The 23,348-nt window shown below is 44.9% G+C and overlaps 1 protein-coding gene and 1 long non-coding RNA gene across 15 annotated transcripts in view; both read left to right on the plus strand.

The window, feature by feature from the left end:
- LOC120100803 (uncharacterized) overlaps positions 1-23,348 on the plus strand; it is a 42,016-nt gene that overhangs the window by 15,635 nt on the left and 3,033 nt on the right. The gene's annotated exons all lie outside the window — the stretch shown is intronic.
- The window catches only part of LOC134485898 (keratin-associated protein 10-4-like), a 36,173-nt gene continuing 12,825 nt past the window's right edge, over positions 1-23,348 (plus strand). The window contains exon 1 of the mRNA XM_063282871.1: positions 1-12,200. Within this exon, the coding sequence (XP_063138941.1) occupies positions 1,841-2,800 (960 nt within the window). The 5' untranslated portion in view covers positions 1-1,840 and the 3' untranslated portion in view covers positions 2,801-12,200. The remainder of the gene's footprint in view (positions 12,201-23,348) is intronic.

Consider the following 23,348-nt stretch of genomic DNA (forward strand, 5'->3'; position numbering starts at 1 on the left):
TATATTTTGATGTGCTTTGAATGGCTTCTCTTTTTATCTCTCTCTTTGCTCTTATCTTAAAAAAACAAAACAAACAAAACAGCTGTAAATAATTTCTTCCACATACTGCTGCCCAAATGCTTCAAATGAACAGTTTGAGAGTCCAAAGGGAGTTCATAGACTTTTGGGTATTTCAATAGTGTCTCAGGCCAGGTCCCAAAGAGAAGGTCTGTCATGCGGTCAAAGTGCTCTCTCTCATGAGGAAGTCCCCTTTCCATTTCTCTTGTACACAGGCAGTGCCAAGCAGAATATTTATTTGGCCTGGCATGTTTTAGATCCATTCATCTACTGCTTGAAGTTCTGAAGTTTGGCTGTCAGTAGCAATCAATGTCAGAGACTGAATTTATCTCTGGTTGCAGTCACTCAGAATTCTCAAACTTGTCTATGTCAGAATCCTCAAAGGCAAGCAGGTACCAGCTGGTGAGCAGCTGATGAGTCTGTGACCCCAAACAACACCCTTTAACTTTGTGAGGAAACAGTGTTGTTTGCTTGTTCTCCCAGCTTGAACGGATTTCACCCAGTGGAGTGTTTCCAGAGCTAGAAAATGTAAGCAAGCATAATTGATGTGCGGACTGTATACATTGTTACTTTTCTGTTGCCCCCGCTATAACACCACCTCCAAAAGCAACCTATAGAACAAAGTGTTTATTTTGGCTTATGGTTCCAGGAAGAGTCCATAATGGCAAGGTAGGCACAAAAGCAGGAGGGAGGAGCAGGAAGCTGCTGACCACAGTTTCAGCTGCACACAGAAGCAGAGAGCAAGTAAAGGAAGCCGGCTTACAGAGCCAGTCAAGGCCGTAAACCTTATGCTGTTCAGAGCTTCAAACCCCAGGGATGCACTTCTTAGATTCCTTACCCTCGCCAACAGCACCACCATCTGGGTACCACATGGTCAAATAAATGAGTCTGTGGGGAACATTTGAACCACCATACCTCGGCTCTCAAAAAATCGTTTTTTTGATGAGACTGTGCTGTCTCTATGTACTGAAAGCAGAGAATAGAAAATTCAACTTTTGAACAGAACCATAAAGAAATATAATGAGTGTCTCAAATCAAAGGAGGTTTTCTGCTTCTATGTCACCTGACAAGTCCTTGTTTAAAACACTCCTAGAGGAAGACACTCTGCCCAGCCCTGTGTGAGTCCACGGAAGGGAATTCCCATGACTTGGTAAAAGGCTCCATGTCCTTAATGATGACTTGTAATCACGAAACGCATTTCCCTGCTGATGGCTCTGGGTATTTTCTGAGACAGACAACGTTCTGTCTCCCAGGAGGCCCCTTGTTAGATAGGAGAACCACTTGCCTTTCCTGAACTGCCTCAAGGCACCCTCCAGATGCTGCATGATTATAAAGGCACGATACACATCTTCAAGGTCTCCAAACAATGTGCTCTGAGGACCCTTCCGCTGTGATTGGCAATGTGTGACCCTTCTGCATGCATGGAGATGGCTGTTAACTGTTCATTTAGCCTGTGCTTTCATTTAGCTGCATCTGAAGATGGAGGGACAGGAGGTGCCTATAGTTGCTTTTCCCTGGAGTTGCTTCTTCTACATATTACAGCACGGTCTTTCACTGATGGCTGGGAGGGACTCTGTGAACACACAGAGAGCACACAGCATGAGGAGTAGTGGTAGGCCCCGTTGTCAGCTAGTTTCTGTCACACCCGAATAGGTGCTCTTTTCTCCCAAGGACGCTTTTTGTTGCCTTGTCAGTGAACATTTTTAACCTGTGGTCCATCAAGCAATGCTAATATGATGTTAGGGACTGGCTTTGGAATGGAGCTGGAGATGCTGTAAACCCCATGTACAGAGTGTGTGCTTCTGTTCACTGTCCCCCTCTATGTACAGAGTGTATGCTTCTGTTCACTGTCCCCCTCTATGTACAGAGTGTGTGCTTCTGTTCACTGTCCCCCTCTATGTACAGAGTGTGTGCTTCTGTTCACTGTCCCCCTCTATGTACAGAGTGTGTGCTTCTGTTCACTGTCCCCCTCTATGTACAGAGTGTGTGCTTCTGTTCACTGTCCCCCTCTATGTACAGTGTGTGCTTCTGTTCACTGTCCCCCTCTATGTACAGAGTGTGTGCTTCTGTTCACTGTCCCCCTCTATGTACAGAGTGTGTGCTTCTGTTCACTGTCCCCCTCTATGTACAGAGTGTGTGCTTCTGTTCACTGTCCCCCTATATGTACAGTGTGTGCTTCTGTTCACTGTCCCCCACTATGTACAGAGTGTGTGCTTCTGTTCACTGTCCCCCACTATGTACAGTGTGTGCTTCTGTTCACTGTCCCCCTCTATGTACAGTGTGTGTGCTTCTGTTCACTATGTACAGTGTGTGCTTCTGTTTACTGTCCCCTACTATGTACAGTGCGCATGTGTGTGCTTCTGTTCACTGTCCCCCACTATGTACAGTGTGTGCTTCTGTTCACTGTCCCCCACTATGTACAGTGTGTGTGCTTCTGTTCACTATGTACAGTGTGTGCTTCTGTTTACTGTCCCCTACTATGTACAGTGCGCATGTGTGTGCTTCTGTTCACTGTCCCCCACTATGTACAGTGTGTGCTTCTGTTCACTGTCCCCCACTATGTACAGTGTGTGTGCTTCTGTTCACTGTCCCCCACTATGTACAGTGTGTGCTTCTGTTCACTGTGCCCTACTTTCCCTGGGCTCAGAGATCATTCACAGATGCAAAGGTATCTGAGGTCTTAAAAGACTTGTTTACCTCAGGAATGCTCAAGGCACTTAGCGTGACAGTCTATGACTCTTAGCTATATTCTCCCTCTCTTTCTCTTTCCCTCCTTCCTTTCCTCCCTTCCATCAGCCTATGCTCTTCTAAATTTAAAAAAGTTATTGAGCTTGTTACTTTCTTGAAGGGGAGGCTCTGTGTGGGTCTATAAGAACTAGAAAGCCTTTACAGAAATGAACAAAAGGGAAAACCCAAACCTCTGGTGTGAGACCTAACTGTGAATCCAAGGTCTGTCACACATGTGTTTGCTCACATGCATCACTGTGCACACATGGGCAGCCCAGACAGAATGAAGTACTCTGAGAAGACCAAGGTTTTAGTATACGTGCATTGCCTACATGTGCTTGTCCAGCCCACGTGTGCAGTGCCTGCAGTTCCGAGGGCGTCAGACCCCTCAGAACTGGAGTTAAAGTGGGTTGTTTTGCTACCGTATGGGTGCTGAGATTTTAGCAGTGCTCTCTGGAGGAGCGGCCAGTGTCCTAAGGGCAGATCTAGTTTTGCAGCTCTCAAGACACTTGAGTTAAAATGGGCTGGAGAGCTGACTTGTCAGTTAACGGTACTTAATGTTCTTGTTGATGACCATTTGGTTCCAGCACTCACAATGGCCTGAAACTCCACTTCTGGTGGGTTCAACACTCTCTTTTGACCTCTGGTTTCAGTAGGATACCAACACATATATAATACATTAATAATTTAAATTATAAAACAAAAACCCAACCCAACCCAACAAAAGGGATGATATTTTCTAAGTGTTTAGTCTGAAGTCATGGACAGTTAGTATCAACTTCAGTTCCTTGTGTTTAGAGTCTGTCTTTCAAGTCCTTTAGACTTGCCAGGTATGGTGGTGCACACGTTGAACGCCAACACTCCAGAGGTGGAGGCCTGTGGATCTTTGAGTTAAAGGCCAGCTTAGTCTGCATGATAAGTTCCTGGCCAACCAGGGTGTGGTGTTTTGTTGTGAGTGGCTTTCATACATTAAATACTTGGTTTCCAGTTGGTGGAACTTTGGGAGGAAGGATTATGGGGTGTGGCTTTGTTGGAAATGATGTGTCACTGGGGGAGGTGGAGGGCTTGAGTTTCAATAGATTTGTGCCATTCCTAGAGTCCTCTCTGCCTCCTGCTTCAGTCCGAGATGCAAGAGCTCAGCTGTTCCTCAGCTGTGCCTTTGCCCCGCCATCATGGCGCTAACCCTCTGAAACCATCAGTCCAATCAAACTCTGTCTTTTCTAAGTGGCCTTGGTCATAGTGTCGAATCAGAGCAAAGGAGAGTAACTAACACACGGGGCTACCTAGTGATACCCCGTCTTTAGGAAAAAGCCCTTTAAATTATGAATTTGTTTTTAGATTTCCTGTTGGACGCACATTCTTAACTCTTTTCCCAAGTTAGCAATCTCCATGGCCTAATTAGTGAGACAATTGTTTACTGTGACTACAGACTTAGTCCTATGATTCCGCGTGTCTGTTCACGTACTTGGTGTGGGGAGTATTTCACCGTCCGTGTATGTATGTGCCTTTTTGGTGGGGAGGTACTAATGGCTGACCCACAGTTGCTAGGCGCCTGCTCTTCCACCACGGCACAGCGCAGGCGCATTCCGTACGCTTCACATGGTCACTGCTGGTTCTTCAGATGAGTCTTTCTTTGCACCCTATACTTACCCTTCAACTCACTGGAATCCCCGTTTCGGTCCCTGGAGGGTTAGGATTACAGGCGTAAGACATCATGCCTGGCTGTTATGTCTTATTTTCTCATTGTTTTTAAAGGTTTATTTTTCACAGTGAATTTATATTTATATTTTGATTAGTTTTTGAGAGTTTTGTATAATGTGTTTTGATTGTATTCTCTGCCCACCATTTCCCAGATTCACCTTGTTCTCCTACCCCATGTCTAGGTTACTTTTCTATTGCTGAGATAAAGCCCCATGGGCAAAGCAACTTGTAGAAGGAAGGGCTGGCTTAGTGTGCGTGCTCTCAACAGCCGGACGGCCTCGCCAGCCCCATTGCATCCTTCTTCATGGGGACATGTATTTTTATTCTACTTACAGATTTCCAGCAGTTAACTTAAAAATGTATTTTCAGCTTATCTGCTCCTTAACTACTTTGTCCTATTTTTCCTTTTCTCTTTTATTTTCAGTAGTTCTTGAAGATTCTTTTTCTGTGATGATGTGTTATGGTTTCTGGGTTCTTATTTGTCTTTTACTCTTGAAGACAGCTTGGTTAGAATCTGAGTATTAATGAGGAATCTATATGTTCTTTTTAGGTAAAATGTCAATTTTTTCCTATTGTTTTTGATATTTGTTCATTAATAATGCTTTGTTTCACTCCAGCTACCTTGATTATAAATTCATTTACATATTTATATTTCAACATACTGCTATGCATATATACACATATACACATACATACACACACATATATGTACACTTGTATATCTGTCTATATCTATCTATCTATCTATCTATCTATCTATCTATCTATCTATCTCTATATCTGTGTGGCCTCAATTGCTTGACTGTCCTGGAATTCACTCTGTAGATCACTCTGAACCAAAGGTCTGCCTCCCTTTGCCTCCCAAATGCTGGGATTAAAGGCATGCACCACCACCACCTGATACTGATACTATGTTAAATATTTTACATTAAATGCCATTATAGATTATCTTCCCACGTCAATTAATCTGCATCTGTCACATCGTTGACTACATTTGTTTGAGTGCAGCTGTGTGTGCTCACATGCTGCACACATGCTTAGAACAGGGCTGACACTGCCAGCCTGCCATTCAGGATGTCAGCCTGTGTGCTGAGGCAGCTCCTGTTGTCTTAGGGACACCTCTGCACATCTCTCAATTCCACACTCAGTCCCACAGTCAAAGCACTGACACTGTGGACATCAACAAAGCCACAAATCAGTAACTGTTTTCCCATTTTCTGGTGAGCTGCTTCTGAAGCACCTCTCTTACACCTCATAGATTATCTTCCTGTGGGTACTTGTTCCCTCCTGATGACATCCTGATACCTGCCTTCTCTAGGTTTACCCTTGCTTAGCTCCGGATTCACTCCTGACTAGAACGAAAATGTGTGTGGGATGCATTGAGTCCATTGCTGCTTGGGTCCTGGGATCCTCCGTTCACCAGTATACCCACTAGCACATTTGCTTGACACTAGTACATCTGCTTATGAAGATTTCATGAGGGTCTAGCAGCACATGGAGCATCAGACACACAGTTGAGGAGGCAACCTACCAAGCCAAGGTCAGCTTCAGTGCTCAGGGAACCTTCTGCTCTGGGGCAATGCCTAGCAGGGCTGTATTCCTGCAGCCCACTGGACCTTGAGCCTAACCCATGCTCCCTCAGTGTGGAGAGGGGCAGTGGAAGCTCAGTAGGGTTGCTGTCCTTTTAGATGTGTGTTCCTCATCGCAAACCTAACTTGATCTGTCTTAAAGAGGAAGACGACCTTACCAACCTCAGCCTTGGTGACTTCCTGGATATCTGAAGCACATATTTTACACTTAGGAGTGGTGTTTGCCAGGGCTCTGAAGGAGAAAAGAACCGATAGAATGAGCATATCTATATTATAGAGGAGATTTGCTAGGATCGCTGGCATGCTGGGGACTGGATAGTTCGATGATGGGCCTGCTGGAGAGGCTGAGGGTGTGGTGCCTGCTCAGTCGACGAAGCTGGATGCCTCAGCAGCCCTGTCGAGAGCCGAGGGCCTGAGACCTTCCTGGAGAGGCCCTGGTATTCTGTCCATGTCGGAAGGCTGACAAGGGGGCCACTCACTACGAGATGGCCTTTCCTGCCTCAGTTTATCCTCTCTGCAAACACCTCCAGTGACCGCCTTCTAATTGACTCTAACTCCTGCCAACCGACCACCGCAGGACTTGATTTGTACTTACGATTTAAAGAAAATGATTAAGAGCACTGAAAATTTGAAATACCAATTACTTTTTAGCTTTATGTTTTGATGAGTTCAAGATAACTTTATAGTAATATGAAAAGATTGAACTTTTCTTCCAATTCACATAAGTTACAAAGACTACTATATTGGAAGGTTTTTTCTTTTTTTTTCTTTTTTTTCTTTTTTTCTTTTTTTCTTTTTTTGCCAAGCACCTAAGATTTTTGCATTTCAAAGGGTGACTGAGACCGGTAGTGGGCAGCCACACCAGAGTAGTATCTGGCAAAATAGTGAAAAATTTAATTGAAGGGATTATTCCCTCTTTACACTAACACAATAAGGTAATGTCTCAGATTGACTAAGGTTAAAATAGTCACAGTGCATTATATGTTTTATGAATTAATATTAAGTATTATATGAGTGAAGCAATTTATTGCCTGTGTTTGTGGTCTCAAGAGATAAATGGTTCTTAAAAGTGATGTGGTTCTGTTCTGTCTCTTCCTGTCAGTGTTCTCATTGGTGATCTTAGGATCTCCATCACTTCTGCAGAGCAGCACAGACCTGCAGACATGTAAGCAGACCCAGGAGCTTACCTGCACTAGGCCAATGCTCACAGCTGAGGAGAAGCCTAGAACAGAGTCTGAAGAGCAGGCAGTAGGGATAAAGCAACACACTGACAGTTTCCATAGCTTACTATGAAATTCCCATGCAGGCCAGGCATTTGTTTGTTCTTAAAGGTGCCCCACAATTCATCTGAAGCTCCATTGGCTAAAAGACACTGACATAGTGCCTACTTCCTGTGTCATGAGAGAAATGTATGTCTGGAAGGCATCTGGGGACATATGCTTTCCCTGACTTGTGCTTAGTGAGTGGTGGCCATTCCTGTGAAAGATATGGCCTTGGCAATGCTTGGTTGGGGACCTCACAGTCCAGGAGGCTTTGGGGCTCACTAGTTCAGATGAACAGGGCTCTCTAAACATCAAGGGGAGTATGAGGGAATTGTCTGGATGAAACCGGAGCTCAGGGTTTTAAAGTTTGACCAACATGGTTTGTATTGGAGGAAAGTATGTGTGTGTACATCTTGATGGAGTAACTCGAAAGCGTGGAGCAAGGACTTAAGGCTGAATTAATGTGACCCACAAATGCTAATGGAGACTCAGCGGCTAGGGAATTTTAAAAATTAGAGTGTGTTGTGTTGTGTGTAAGTGTGTGTGTGTGTTATGAGTGTGTCGGGTTTATGTAGTGGCCTGTGTGTGTGTGTGTGTGTGTGTGTGTGTGTGTGTGTGTTACATATGGGTGTGTTGGGTATCTTCCTCTTTCCATATCTGCCTTGTTGCCTTGAGACAGTTGGTCACTGAACCAACAACTCTATTTGGCTTCACTAGCTAGTCAGTGAGCTCACAGGGTCTGGGCTCCATCTAGTCATGTTCCTACTGTTAGGGTCACTGGAACAAGCAGCCATGCCCACTTCTGCTAATGGATTTTAAATCTGGTTAATGTTTTGTTACTGCCCTATGTTGAAATTTCACAGATCTTGAATGTGAATGGTCCGCCCAACTGTCTGCTTTAAATTTTGTCCATAAATCCTACTATATTTCATGGACAATTTTGTGGGAGGCAAGATGTTGTTTGTATGTCTGTATATCAGTGTGTCCATGCACTCAGATGTGAATGGCATGTATGAAGTTTATTGTGTTGCTGAGGTGGGGGCTTAGTAATGCAAATCAAACCCTGTACTTACTTGATGCCTTCCTCTTAAAATAACCTCACAAATGCCCATGAACAAATATAGAGCGATGGGTGCAGAGGAAGAGACTCTTAGATGAGGTGACTCTGGTCTTGAGCTGTCACTCACCCATCAGTTAGAGACTGAATCATGTTTGATAATTTATCAACTATCTTTGATAAGAGGGAACCCCACCCATAGTATCTCAGAAGGTAGCAGGACCAGGAGAATTTCGCCGACATCCTCACAGCAGCCACGGCTTAGGACAGTCCCAATCTGTTATGATTGGTGTCTCTGTAAGGATAGGACACAGATGTGGGGAGTTGTGTTGACACAGGTGAAGAGAGGTCTGGACTCAGGGTGCTTAAGGATGTTGAAGCTACAGTGGCAGCTTCAACAACAAACATTGTGTTTACTATAGTTCTGAGATGTTGAGAGACTGAGAAACCAGCATGTACTGGTTCTTAGGATGTGCTTTCTTGGTTTTGTCCTTATGTGGCATGGTGTGTGTGTGTGTGTGTGTGTGTGTGTGTGTGTGTGTGTGCATGTACGTGCATATGTGTTTGTGTTTGTGTTTTTGTGTGTGTATGTGTGTGTTTATGTATGTATGTGTGTATGTGTATTTATGTGTGTATGTGTGTGTGTGCGCATGTACGTGCATATGTGTTTGTGTTTGTGTTTTTGTGTGTGTATGTGTGTGTATGTGTATGTGTTTATGTATGTATGTGTGTATTTGTATTTATGTGTGTATGTGTATGCATGTATATATGTATGTGTATGCATATATGTGTGTATGTATGTGTATGTGTTTGTGTATGTATGTGTATGTGTATGTATGTGTGTATGTGTGTGTATATGTATGTGTGTATGTATGTGTTTGTGTATGTATGTGTATGTGTTTGTGTATGTATGTGTGTGTATGTGTGTATGTGTGTGTAGAAGGCACATCCCAGAGCAGCTGCATCTCTTCCTGTTTTCAAAGGTCATTAATCTGGCCATTGTCACCCCACCCTCACTACCCCATCTAAACCAAGTAACTTCGCAAGGCCATCCAAATACCATCACACTGGGGTTTGGGTCTTCAGCAAAGGGAGTTAAAGGGCCACAAGCATGCAGACTATAGTTGTTGTGGGACATCACCAAGCTCAAAAGGAAGCTGCCAGAAGAAGCCATGACTCTGGGCTTGATCCAGAGCTCTGAGAAAAATTTACTTCTGTTGTTCAAGCCACTTGAGTCTCAGGCTTGAGACACAGGATAGCTAGAGGATTTGATCTCTCTAAGTTTTTAGTTTCTTACCAAAAAATAAATTATTTTAATTTTGAAACAAGGATCTATGCTGTAGAACTGAACTTTGTAGTTATCAATGAAGTAGCTGATTTGAATGACAAAAAGTGCCAAAAGCAATATAATATTCATTCATGGCAGCTGTTAAACTTTATTTTTTCAAAAGCTTGAGAGAAAATGCAGGTTGATTTAAATGTAAAGAAAAACAGAACTAAAACTCTGCCTTAAAACTGTTAAACAATGAGTAATATTTCTGAGGAAAATTTCAGTGTGATACTGTCACAGAGAGATGACTCCAAGAGAATTTCAAGTACAATGTGACCTTTCCCCCACCAAATTCAAGTTGCATCAACTTTCCAAAGATATATATATATATATATATATATACATATATACACACACATGTATACACACACACACACACATACACACACATATATATTGCATAAATTAGGCTGCAATGCACTTGCTAAATACTTAAGGCTCAATTTAACAAGCAATTTCTGGATGCAGGAGGCGGCCAGCCCTGTAGCTGTCTCCTAATGCATGCATAAACTGTGTTGGTAATCAGAGCTGTGCAGGGAGTTCACTTTGCACCTCCTAGGGTGCCAATTTTCAGAAACCATGAGAGCCCAATAGAAGAGTCTCACCTAAGATTCATCTGTGACCTAAATGGCAGGGGAAGCCATTATCATTCATTTTACATGCACGGTTGGCCGGGGTTGTCAGCTGAGCACCTCTGGACTCCAGGGAAGGATTTTGCTGGCTTCGAGAGGCCCGAGAATTGAAATGGTCAACCAAGGTACTTCATTATCCTGATCAGAAAACACTTGGTAATTAAAACAGAAGGGTGCACGGGGTCGTGTGCAGGAGCCTGGACTCTCAGAGCCCGGTGGAGGGGCAGGTGATCAAGGACCACTAAACAAATAAACATCTCTACAACTAGAAGTCAATTAAATGAGTTGGGTGTGGCAGCACGTGCTTGTAACAAATCTCAGTTTGGGGATGCTGAGACAGGTGGATTCCTGTGAGTTTAAGGTTAGTCAGAAATGCATACAATCCTATCTTTAAAACAAAACATAACCCATCAGTTAAATGGTAAGGTATACAGAGTTGTGAGGCCAAAAGCTTTCAGAGACATGCAAAATCAGCCTGAGACTGAGGGAGATAATGGAAGAGGGAAATATGAACCAGAACTTGGAAGTAAAGAATGGAAAGAAAAGGACACGAGCACTCTGGCGTTCATCTGGGCAATAAAGGAACTATGGTTTAGAGAGGCTGTGCCTACACATAGGAAATTTCCAAGACTCCAGTGTCTTCCGGGATGTCTGGCATCCTGGACATCCCATGGGTCCACACAGTTGTCATACACTCATAGGACCCTGTTGCTTAATGTAGGTGGGTCTTCCTGTAACACACTCTGGGTACCTGAGGTTCCCCATGGGATGAGGTAGAAGTTCATGTGAGCCAAGATGGCGTCTTGCTTAGCATCGCTCCTCTCTGGGCAGCTTGTCTGGTTTATTCACATTCACTTACGAACGTCAGTGTCCTCGGGTGCTCTCTCAGTTAAGCCATTTGAAAACAATCCCCATCTCACGATCTGCTGTCTAAGGCACCACTATCTTCAGACATGTCCCTAGATGGCGGTTATTGCTCACAGGCTATCTGTGTGATGGAGGAGGGCATGTTCTATAGGATAGACTGGCTGTCCGAATGCTGTGCCTAGAGACCAACATTGGCAGCAAGGATGATCTCACGCAAGTTACTACTGTGTTTTCACATGAGGAAGATGGGAGAGGACATATTATTGCCCATAGCCACACAAAGATTGCAAGTGACACCATTGGGATAGATAGCTGTGCTTGCCTTCACAGCTCCAACATCTAGTTTGTGATGATCAGAATGTGGAACTGGACAAGGAGGCTGTTCAACACGTTGCTAGGCTGTTTGCTGCATAACCATTGTTCTGTTTAGGTTGGAGGGATAACTGCATTAACAGAGGCATAGCTAGTAAGATGAGCCACCCTGCCTCCATCTTAGGCTTGAAAGCCATCTTAGAGTAAAGACAAATTAGGGTCATTCTGGTTTATGGTTAAATCCGTGTCTCAAGGATTGGGCTCTGCCCCATCTGTAATCTTAACTACAAATGGTTCTGTACTGCCTGTTCCAGGAAAGGACAACTATGCTTTTGTTTCATAAGCATCCTGCAGCCCTACCTTTGTTTTAAGAAGTTTATTATGACTGCCTATTGCTATAACTACCTTGTTGCGACCACCTTGTAGTCATCTCTTTGCCTTAGGAGGTCATTATGACTACCTTGTTACTCTTGCCTTCTTCGTGTCCAATGCTGATCTCTTGAACCCCTCCCTTAGGGGGAGGGTCTATAGGAATTAAAAAGCTCACTTTGATTGCTTGCTTTGATTAATTTGGTCGTGATGATTCGGGCCAGTGTTCTTTCTTCCTGGATCGTTGGAACTGACAAGACCCCTCTGAAGAATGTCTAAGCATTAGAGAATGCCAAGGTGAGAGGCAGTGAGCACGTGGTCAGACAAGTGGAGAACTGTGGAGAGCAATCAGACTCCAAAAGAGTTGCAAGCTGGACTCTGCCCTAACCCAGTCAGGACTCATGCTCGCTATAACACTGGGAAGCAAGAAGGAGCTATGGCAGGTTCTTGAGCAGGGGAACAGAACCATACTATCCTTGGTATAGTTTAGATAAAATCTTGGAGGGTAGATACTCAGTAACAACAGGAAGTTGTTCAAAAGACTCCATTGGTCTGTTTGTCTTTCTGCCCCGGCTCTTGGTTTGCTCTCTAGCTTACCATTAGAACTGGTGACCTTCTTAGACCTGACCGTCCTCTCATCTTAGGGTGTCTGTCGTCTGGGCAGGTGGTCAATACCCTTGCTTAAGTCTTTGGCTTACTCTGGAAAAAAAAGGATCCTGCACTGAAATCAAAGTTCTTACTTTAGAACTCTGCTTTCCGAAGTATGTATACCCCTGTGGAGGCTCTCCCACCCTAGATCTGGTGCTGCTCTCTGTGGAGCATTCTAGATAGAGCGGATAGATGATAGGATGCACACCTGTTGCTAAGGCACACTTTCTGCTCAGGTAGACTTACCCTGCTGGTTAGCTACTGTGCATGGAGAAGGAAATGGAAAGGAGCTAGTGTCTGCCTCTTTTGTGCTCCTCAGAGGTCATGCTGCTCTGGGTTAAGGGGCCAGGCTTCTTATTCTGATAATGGGCCTCTGGGTCTCCTCTGCTTGAGTTTTAAACATCCTCTGAGCTTACATGCAGAGTCTTTGCAGAATTTTATCTTTGAAGAGACAAGATTAAGACTGATTGCTCTGAAGTGTATTTCAGGGAGAAAAAGGATAGGTAGAGATTACCTTTGGAGAAAGAGTAGGGAGGAAGGAGAGGGGAGAAGGGAGGGGTGTGTGTGTGTGTGTGTGTGTGTGTGTGTGTGTGTGTGTGTGTATGAGAGAGAGAGAGAGAGAGAGAGAGAGAGAGAGAGAGAGAGAGAGAGAGAGAGAGAGAGAGAGAGAGAGAACACCATGGTGTAGGCCTGGAGGGAGAAAAATCTAAACAAAAGTGTGGCCATGTCTTTGAAAAGTAAAGCACAAGTTCTTTGGAATCAGGAAGGAGTCTGTTTCCATCCTCTGGAAAGAGTTGCCTCAGGATTTTCTTGAGAAGCAATGAGGAAGAAACAGCCACTTAGGGAAGTGTATCTTGCCCTGTGAAACTGGCTTCTGAATGAAGGCAATTACCCGGGTTAGACACTGATATTTAAAAAATATGAATATGATTTATTTCTGTAATGTTCCTGCAGTGAGAAGCACCCAGAATTATGTGGACCTGGGTTCCAATCCCAGTGGTCGTGGAGCCGTTGCCTGAGTTTAGCCCCTGAAGTCCAGGTCCCATGTCCTCTCCTGGATGCTGTCCTAGGGAGACTGCACCTCTGCCAGTCTCTATACACTGGCCAGGGCTCAGGGCTGCTGGGTCTGTAGCTCACTGAGATGCGCCCCAGACACACATCTGCCTCCTCTGTCTAGTGTTCTTAGCCACATTCTCTCAAGGAACATGCCACTTGCCTCAGCCGTGACAGTCCCTGAGTGTGTGTCTCCTTGAGATTCCCACTGTCAGTTCTCTTGGCCCACAGTGCCTGGCGTGCAGGCATTGGAACATGGCTACCACACAGAATATTCTTTTGGCTTCAGTTCTTACAAAGCTTCTAGAATTTTGAGAAGATCGAGTCTTCCCTCCTTTCCTTCCTTCCCTCTCATTTCACTCCTAATTTTATTTATTTATTGACTTATGTTTTGGGAATTTTCAAGATCAGATTCTCTTGTAACCCAAACTGGCCTCAAACTCCCACTGGGGCTAAGAATGGGCTCAACTTTGCTTCTATCCCCTAATTACTAGGGTTCCAAGCCTCTACCAGTCCCAGTTTCCCTCTGTCAAATGAGGGTGTAACAGCACCTTCTATTTTTTAAACACTGAGGGAATCACATCCCCTGGAACTGGAGTTACAGATGGTTGTGAGCCACCATGTGGGTGCTGGGAATTGAACGCAGGTCCTCAGCAAGAGCAGCCAGTGCTCTTAACCGCTGAGTCAGCTCTCCAGCCCAAGGCTGTTTTCTCACTGGTACTGGGCATGCAGCTGGGGTTAGATGCTGCTGTTCACAGGTATGAAGCTATTAAAGCATAAATGAATGAAAACGGCCTTCTTCTGAGCAGGGTACAGTCTGTGGTGCTTGGTCAGCACCTGATGCTCACATTCTTGTCTCTGTTGAATTGTCAGCAGAGAGACACTGCTTTTACTATAAAATCTATTACAACTTCTATCATTAAAGGAGATTTTAAATTTTCATTTAAACGCCACTGTATACTGTTGAAAATTTGGAAAATATTGAGTCTATCTTTGCAAGCAGTTCTGTTGGGAGGTGCCCTTGCAGCAAGATTATAGGGTGACAGTCTTCCGTAGACTGTGCCTGTATGCTAGGACAGGTCTGCAGACATGGGCTCCTTGGCCTGGACGAGAGTATGGACATGTCCACCCTGCTTTACAGAATGTAAACAACGGAAGGCTTAGGTGTGGGACCCTATGCTCCAGTCTGAGCTGAATTGTTCCTTAATGTGGCTCTGAGTCCAATGGTGTGACCACTCCTAGAGCCACCATCTGGTTTCACACTCTCTTGGTTACTGGTCAACCCCTGCTTTTCATGAAGTTTCTCTAGTGTCTGTTTCTGTTAAGCCTGTGGCGTCAGCAAAGTCATGCCCACATCTGGGCCATCACATCTACACCACCACTTCTACAAATGCCTTCTTTCATTTTAAAATTTCAGTTATGGGGCCCCAGCTTGGTGTCACTAACCTTATGGTAGACTGGTGGCTGGGTGACATGGCCCAAGTCTTGGCTGTTCACCTCCCCAAGTAAGGAGCATGATATATTGTTTTTTTTGAGTCACAAAAAAGTTTTTTCCTGTAATGCAGCTTCTAGACTGGCTCCTCTTCTCCTCCCCATCTTGGTTTTCTTGAGGCCATAATGTGCCCACCCCTCCCCAACCATTTCCAGATTCATTTTCTGAAGTCAGATGAAACAGACCTTGAACTCAACCACATGATTCTCTGATATTTGCAAAGAATCTCTCCTTCTTGGACACATCATTCTCAGCCCCCCTCCCCTTTTGGTATCCAAATCTAAATGCTATCGTGGCAACACCTTTTGGGATTCTGCATTTGTTCCCATTTTCTGCATCTCATACCTGATGCTAAGCTGTAATCATTTGTGAACATATCTGCCTCCTCCCAGAAGACCACGGGACTGGGTAAGACTCTGATCCCCATACCCAGCACATAGTAGGTGTGCAATATGGGTTGGAAGGCCACACTAGTACTTACAGAAGAATGCTTTCATGCCTGTGAAATGAAGTGACCTCTGGGCTACTGAGATTTTGTGCTTTTTGCTCAAAATATTAAAGTGGAAGGGGAAACCTTGCCTGACCTGTTGGAATGCACAGCGAAAGACTGCACTGTTCATCCGGTTCTTGCCGCCATATGGCTTTCTCTTCACAGACTGCTCTGTTGAGAATACTTTCGCAGGTAATTTCCTAATGATTGTCCTGGGATAAACAAATTTATCAGACTTGTTTGGCTAATGTATTCAAGGAGGATCTCAGGGGAAAAGTTTAATCATCGAAGAAGCCAGCCGTCGTCTGCCATTAGGGGAAGGGTCCAGGACTGACGGGGGTGCTGAGCTGCGGTTGCTATGACTGCACATACTTTCCTATCCTTTTGTGAGGTCAACTGCAGCTCCCAAGCTGATTGGCTAAAATGAGATCACCCCGCTGGCCAACCGTGGGGAGTTAATTTCATCAGAAAGAGAAGGACAGTGGGAAACCCTGCCACCATGCTACAGAGGAATTTTCCTCAGCGGTCCACAGCATCCAAGTTTGCTTTTACTAAATTGATATGTTCTGTCTAATGAAGCGATGTGAGGAGACAGCCGGTGGTATTTTGTATATCCATGGGAACTCTAGCCTGGTTTTGTCAGAAAACTGACTCTCAGAGTTAACCTTTATTTTCCTGTAATGCATCCACCTAGTCAAATGCTGTCGTCACATGCACTTATATAATTGGAGATGGGTGACAGGAAGGTACAAAGGAGCTGGCACAGTGGCAGGTATCTGCTTGCAAGGGCTTCAGTCCGAGGGAAATAATGGGTCCAGAAACCTCACCACAGAAGTACTGCTGTCTGGACTGGATGCATCTGTGTGGTGGAATGAGGAGTCTCATGTTGTATGGGGTCTCCCTAGAGGTTTACACGATCACCCTGGCCCTTCACTTGACGTAGCCTTTGTTCTAGGAATTAATCCCACAGCTCCACTGGTTACATTTTAGTTCCGCACAGGGAAGATACAGGGTCTGAGAACAAGGGGCATGACATTCTGCAGGCTTCACTGGAGGCGATGCTGGGTGGGTGAATTTAAGGTGCCACCAGCATAGATGCCTAAACATGAGCTAATCAAGGACGACACCAGTAGACACGCTAAGGTACATGGGGGAAAAGCCCAGGGGGCCTGAACAAAGACTTATAAAAACTCAGGAATGCTGAGGTGTGGAGAGACATAGTCTTTACCAGGAGAGAGCACACCAATTGGTTATCCAAGACCAAAGATTAGCCCTGCCAACAATATATACAAGTAACATTATCCAGACTGAGGGGGTTTTATTTATGTATTTAAGAATGTACACATGCACACACATGTGCATGCATGCATACACTCGTGTTTAGAATGCATGTTCACATGCACACATACATATAACAACATTAACAACAAAAATGAGGCCATGAATTTGAAGGAGCAAGGAGGAATATATGAGAGGGTTTGGAGAGAGGAAAGGGAAGGGAGGAATAATGTAATTACAATCTCCCAAATTCCTTTTCAAAAACACAGAAAGACAAGGTGGCAAGTGGAAGCCGAAGAAGCCCAACTCAGGGCTTGTTCTTACTGGAGTCTAAACGTTAAATTTGACTGAAGGAGTCAAAGAAGAGTTGAGTTTTGGATACTTTATATGCTCTCCAACTGTATGGTTTTCTAATTATTATTCTTTAAAATTCAAATCATTTGCTGAGGAATACCAGGTTATAGGCTGATGGCCCAGCTCCTGATCCTACACATTCCTGGGACCAGGTTGTGGATTTGGGACCTGTGTGCATGGAAGAGAACAAGGAATTCAGCTCGTACACCTTGCTAGGGAAACCTGTCAGGCAGTAAGCTACAGGTGTCTTTGGAGAAGAGAGAAAGGATCACAGGCTTTCGAATGATTCCGTCTGGGTCTTTGTCACAGCCAAGAAGGACAGAGTAGACACAGACAAGGCAGTGTGGCCTCAGCATCCTGTGTGTGTCACGGTATTGATCCATCGGTTGGATGCTTGTCCTGCTTCAAGCTCAGCACTCGCTTGCCTCCCTGGAGTCTGCTGTGAGACCAGGTATCTTAGTATTTCTTATTATCACAACCTACAGAGAATTCATACCAGGTAGAAACTGGAGAGCCAGGGGTCAACCCATTTCCCTGTTGATATTTTCTACATAGTGTGGACATGCTGGGCAGAGCTGTTCTCGCAGAAGCCTTCTTTGCTACTTTGTTCACTTGTTATGTGGTTACATAAATGTGATCATCTCAATGGCATTTCAAGTGATGACACTCAGACTTAGCACTCCACTCTCTCTGAAGCCTACTCATTTCAAGTTCGGGTAATATTTTCTGTGATGACGCTTCTCCCTGGGTCAGTTAGAGGGTTCTCATAGTGTCAATTCCTAACGGCTGAAGAGGATGCCTTACAGAGCTGTGTTGTGTAGAATATAAGGGTGCCTGGCTAATTACACACCCACACTGGGAGGCCATAGGATGTCAAAATAAAACCAAAGAACATGGTTCTCTGGGATAACAACAGGCTTCCTGCTCCTCCTCCTTTTTCTTTTCTCCTCCTTCCTCTTCCTCCTCTCTCCACTTCTCTCTCCTTCCTCTTCCTCCTCTTCTCCACTTCCTCCTCCTCCTCCTCCTCTTCTTTGATCTGTGGGTGGACATGGGATCCTTGCCTCTCTTACCACGTGCTTTGTCACTGAACTATGGTCCATTTCATGGTGATCCTGTGGAACACTGGATTCCAGGCATGACATGACCACTGCTTCCTTGAACTCTCAGCTCCTGTGATTACCCAAAAGAGCCCAGCTCCTGCCCAGCCACACAGAAGCAGTTAACAGCTGCTGGGGAGAAGATAATTTTCTTTGATGGTGTAGCCAGCCACTTAGCAAGTTGCCCATGCTCTGGGAGGTAACTAACCTCTGTTAAACTCATTGGTTCTCAAGTTACCCTTGGGTAGAATCATCTCTCTGTTTTGTCATTGGTTCCCTATCTAGGGCAAGTAAAAGCTTGCTTATCTGTCCTGCGAAGTTCACACAATACTTGCTTTTCTTACTTGCTCATTCGTTTATTCATTGGCTAAAAATATTGAACACTTCTTACCCTTGGGAGATTTATGTACATGGGTATTTGTGTTGTTATCTCAATAGGATGGCTATTTTAAAAATTGGTAACGAGGTTCCCGTGTCTTAGCTACTTTTCTACTGTTTAAAAAAATACTACGATCAAGGAAACTTATAAAAGAAAGCATCTAATTTAGAGGCTCACAGTTCGGAATAGTTGAAGTCTATGAACCTTATGGTGGGGAGAATGGCAGTAGGCAGGCATGGTGCTAGATCAAGTAGCTGAGAGCTTACATCTGATCTGCAAGCAGGAGACAGAGATATAAATAAACACACGTACACACATTCACAAGCATTCATGCACACACACACAGATGCACACACTCACACACACACACACACACACACACACACACACACCCATAACGGCACGGGCTTTTAAAACTTCAAAGCCTACCCCAATTTATACATCTCCTCAACAAGGCTTCACTCCACCAACTGGGGATCAATCACTCAAACGTACGAGCCACTGTCATTCAAACAACCATGCCCCAGAAAGTGCACCCTCACAAACCCATCGATCGGTCTACTGCTGGGATTTTCACATAACAGCATTTCAGAAAGTCCCTCACCAGGCTGCTGACCTTGGTGAGAACTTTGCACTGTAACAGAGAGGCTCCGAGCCCATCTTTCCATGGTTTGTCATCTTAACTCTTCATATTGGGCTCTGTGTTGTGGTGGGCAGCATCACATTTAGCTCATGTTTCTTGGAAAGAGTATGCGGCTGTGGGAACAGATGTTGAAACTTCAATTTTGGTAGCATGACAAAAAAAAAAAAAACCCAGCTTGTTCCAAAGGTTATTATCTGGTCATGCATACTAAGTATTTAATTCATTGCTCAGCACAAGGATACTATTTATTATTCTCTCTCTCTCTCTCTCTCTCTCTCTCTCTCTCTCTCTCTCACACACACACACACACACACACACACTCTCTCTCTCTCTCTGTGTGTGTGTGTGCGTGTGTGTATGTGGTGTGTGTATGTGGTGTGTATACATGCATATCATGGCATATAAGGAAAGCTCAGAGGAGGACTTTCAGCAATCAATTCTTCTCTTCCATGTATGGCTTGTAAAGCTCAGTCTTATGCTTGACCAAGGTATCTTTACCTGTGAACCTACCTTGCCAGCTCAGAGACACCATTTATATTGTCATTATTAAATTTGGTAAAGCAAGATTTCCTCCTAACCTTCATTGAGGAGGGAAAGGCTCAGCACCGTGGATGAAAGACGCAGTAGACCTATTTTTAGGTCTGGGTCACAGCTACCCAGTGCAGAGGAAGAAGCAGAAGAAAGAGGCCAAAGGGAGCTCAGGGTTAACTGCATGGGGCTGCAGAGCAGAGGAAGTCCTGGGTGGGAAGCGTACTTCAGTGGAAGAACTAAAGCGATATTAGCAAGCCAGGGCTCAGAGACCGTGGAAAAAGGCTGCCTAAAACTCAGGCTTCACACATCGCCTTCTACCATGGCAGGAAAAGCAGTGCTGCTAGAAATGGGGACCCATGGAAAGACAGATGTGGGGTAACAGCAAAAGTGGAGATTGAAGTTTATCAATCACACAGAGTGGGCCACACTGTTGTCAACACGTAAGACAGCACAAGGGGCTGGGGCTTGAACCCTGCTGTGGTCCAGTGACTGAGGACCAAGATCCCAGCCTCCCCATTTCTCACAAGGTCTAGGATGGTCAGATGTCACGGAGATTGTGCTACAGATAGGTGAGAGCAGCCCTGGCCCCTGGATGTGGGGCACTCACTTGAGCAAGCTCCTTCTTCCCATTGGTTCCAGTTTCCATGCTATAGGGTGAGGGTATCAGGCAGGGAGCACGTGGTGAGCTGTCAACTCTCCACGCCTACAATAATACTCCATGAAGATTGTTGGTGCCACTGACATGTCTGGTGAAACAGTGAAGGACACACTTTCCAGCTATATCTTCTCTGGACAAGGGACAGTCAAAACTCCCCATTTCTTCTGTGTTGTAGCTGATCAGAAGACTCTGACTGGATTTCACGCATACAGTTGTTTATCTCCTCAAATGAAGCTATTCATAGCAAAGACATGCTTCTTTCTTCTCCCCTTTGGTTTCCTTAGTTCTGAAAGTATCCATGGAGAGGGACTAGGGTGATGCTTGCTGCCCTTAGGTGCCCATTTCCCAGTCGCTGATGGTTGGCTGTGCTCCATTTTCTGCAACATCTTTTATGGACAAACACTTATGAACTGTTTTACACTTTCAACCACAGATTTAATGATGTGCATTGAAGATTCTTTTTTATATATTCAGTGAATGAATTTCTCTAGTGTATATCTGTATGATATTTCGTTCTATGTTTAAATCATTATTTAAATCTCAAATGTTAAATACTGATGTTGTTTTCACCATGTGTGGTTAAAATGGTCTTTCAGTGAATAAATGTATCTGTAGATATTTTACATGTGTGTGCTAAAACTCCCAATAGTGGAATTTTTTGGCCAGGAATATGTATATTTGAAATTTTGGATGGATACTTTCAATACCTTCTTGAAGGTGACATAGTTCCTGCTACCGTGCATACTCACTCCTTAGCACAGCACGTTTCTTGTTGGAAGTCAGACTTAGCAGAGGATCCGTTTTGTCATTGGGAGGTCAAATCTGTCCACTCATAAGTACAACGTGTTTGTCCCCTAACCATGTCCTCAGTGTGCCTTCCTGCCTCACACTTTGTCCTTGAGACAGCTGAGTGTGTGTGTGTGTGTGTGTGTGAGAGAGAGAGAGAGAGAGAGAGAGAGAGAGAGAGAGAGAGAGAGAGAGGAAGGAGGAGGAGGAGGAGGGGGAAGAGGGTGAGGAAGAGGAAGAAGAGGAGAAGAGGGAGGAGGAGGAAGAGAAGAGGGAGGAGGAGGAGGAGGGGGAAGAGGAAGAGGAGGAGGGGGAAGAGGAGGAGGAGGAAGAGAAGAGGGAGGAGGAGGAGGAGGAGGGGGAAGAGGAAGAGGAGGAGGGGGAAGAGGAGGAGGAGGAAGAGAAGAGGGAGGAGGAGGAGGAGGAGAGGGAAGAGGAAGAGGAGGAGGGGGAAGAGGAGGAGGAGGAGGAGGAGGAGGAGGAGGAGGAGGAGGAGGAGGAGGAGGAGTGGTAGGTAGCTCCCTAAATTTGAAAATGCTGGCTGGTCTCAGTTGAGTTCATTCCATTGCTTAACATTTGTCTCATGAAAACATACCTGAGTGCTGTCAATCTTTGTACATATTATGAATTATTTCTTCCCTAAGCAGATTTGCCACACAGGAAGTCAGGGAGAGCGGTGTGGAGAGGGGAGGGGAGAAAATGACTTTGGTGTGGAGGAAATATGAACTCCGTCCTGCTTAGCAGTTTTAGCCACTCTGCCTTCAGAGAGATTCCTCTGAAGTGGAGTCTCACCCAGCTGCTTTCCTGCTTCATGGATTTCTAAGGTCTTCCAGGATTTCAGGGTGAGTGTGGCTTTGGATTCCAACTTTTCACAGCCTGACTCTTCTGTGTTCAGAGCTCCCTCTCCCTAGTCCTGCCTCTCAGAGCCACAGCCGTAGTAGCTGTCTGTGAGTGGGACTTTGTCATCCCCTAGTTGGCACATGTCCCCAGCTTGAATAGCTTTTCTACTGTCTCTGGGACAACTTCCTAGCATTTTTCTTGATCTTAGTTCCCTAAGATTCACACTGCATCCCTGGCATTGTAACTGCCCTTAAAGGCCAACGCCAATGCCATCTTAGTTCCCATAGCATCTTGTTTATGGGCTTTCTCCTTTTCTGGCTTGCTTTAAAAAAGCCTCTAATGCAAAATAGCAGCTGACAGACATTTACACACACACACGCACACACACACACACACATGACACATGACACACAACACACACACGACACATAGAACACACAACACATAGACAAACATATAGTCATATGCACAACACACCCACACTGTATTAGTTACATTTCTATTGCTGTGATAAGCAACTTGACCAAAAACAGCTTGAGGAGGAAAGGGTTAATTTTACCTTTTATACACACACACACACACACACACACACACACACACACACATCCCTATGCATGCATGCACACATGCACATGTACATTCAAAACATACGTACCCATACAGACACATTCTCACATATGTACACCCATGTACTGCACACCCCCAGCACTCTCAGATGCCAGCCTTTTGGCTCACAGTTAAAGACACAGCTCAATCCTGTTGTTTTTGGTGGCCATTTGGAAGTAAGGAGTCAGCAGGCTGCATGCCTCTGCTTTGATTAGGTGGCACCGATGTTACTGAATGACTCACTCTCTTGAGTGATGGGAGTTGTGCTGAATTGGGCTAGGTTATTGCATAAATGAGGTCATGGGCATTCAGAAGTGGCTGCTCCTTGGTCACTTATTATAAAGGTGGCCCTGTGCGTATGGCAAAGGTTGACATCAGCGGCCAGCACAGATGTGGGTGTGGATGGCTTCAGCACCACTGCTGCCCAGTAGCTGGGATGCACCATCGCACGCCAACTCTCCAGCCAGCTTTTCTCAGGTTCCCTGCCCTTGAATTCAGGTGTACTTTATGTGGCTTTCACCTGAAACTCAAGCAGCTAGAGCTCTCAACACCCCGAGTTAGCAAAATTTGGTTAATCTCCCCAACATTTG

This window comes from Rattus norvegicus, chromosome 2 (genome assembly GCF_036323735.1).
Source record: "Rattus norvegicus strain BN/NHsdMcwi chromosome 2, GRCr8, whole genome shotgun sequence".
Classification (NCBI taxonomy): Eukaryota; Metazoa; Chordata; class Mammalia; order Rodentia; family Muridae; genus Rattus; species Rattus norvegicus.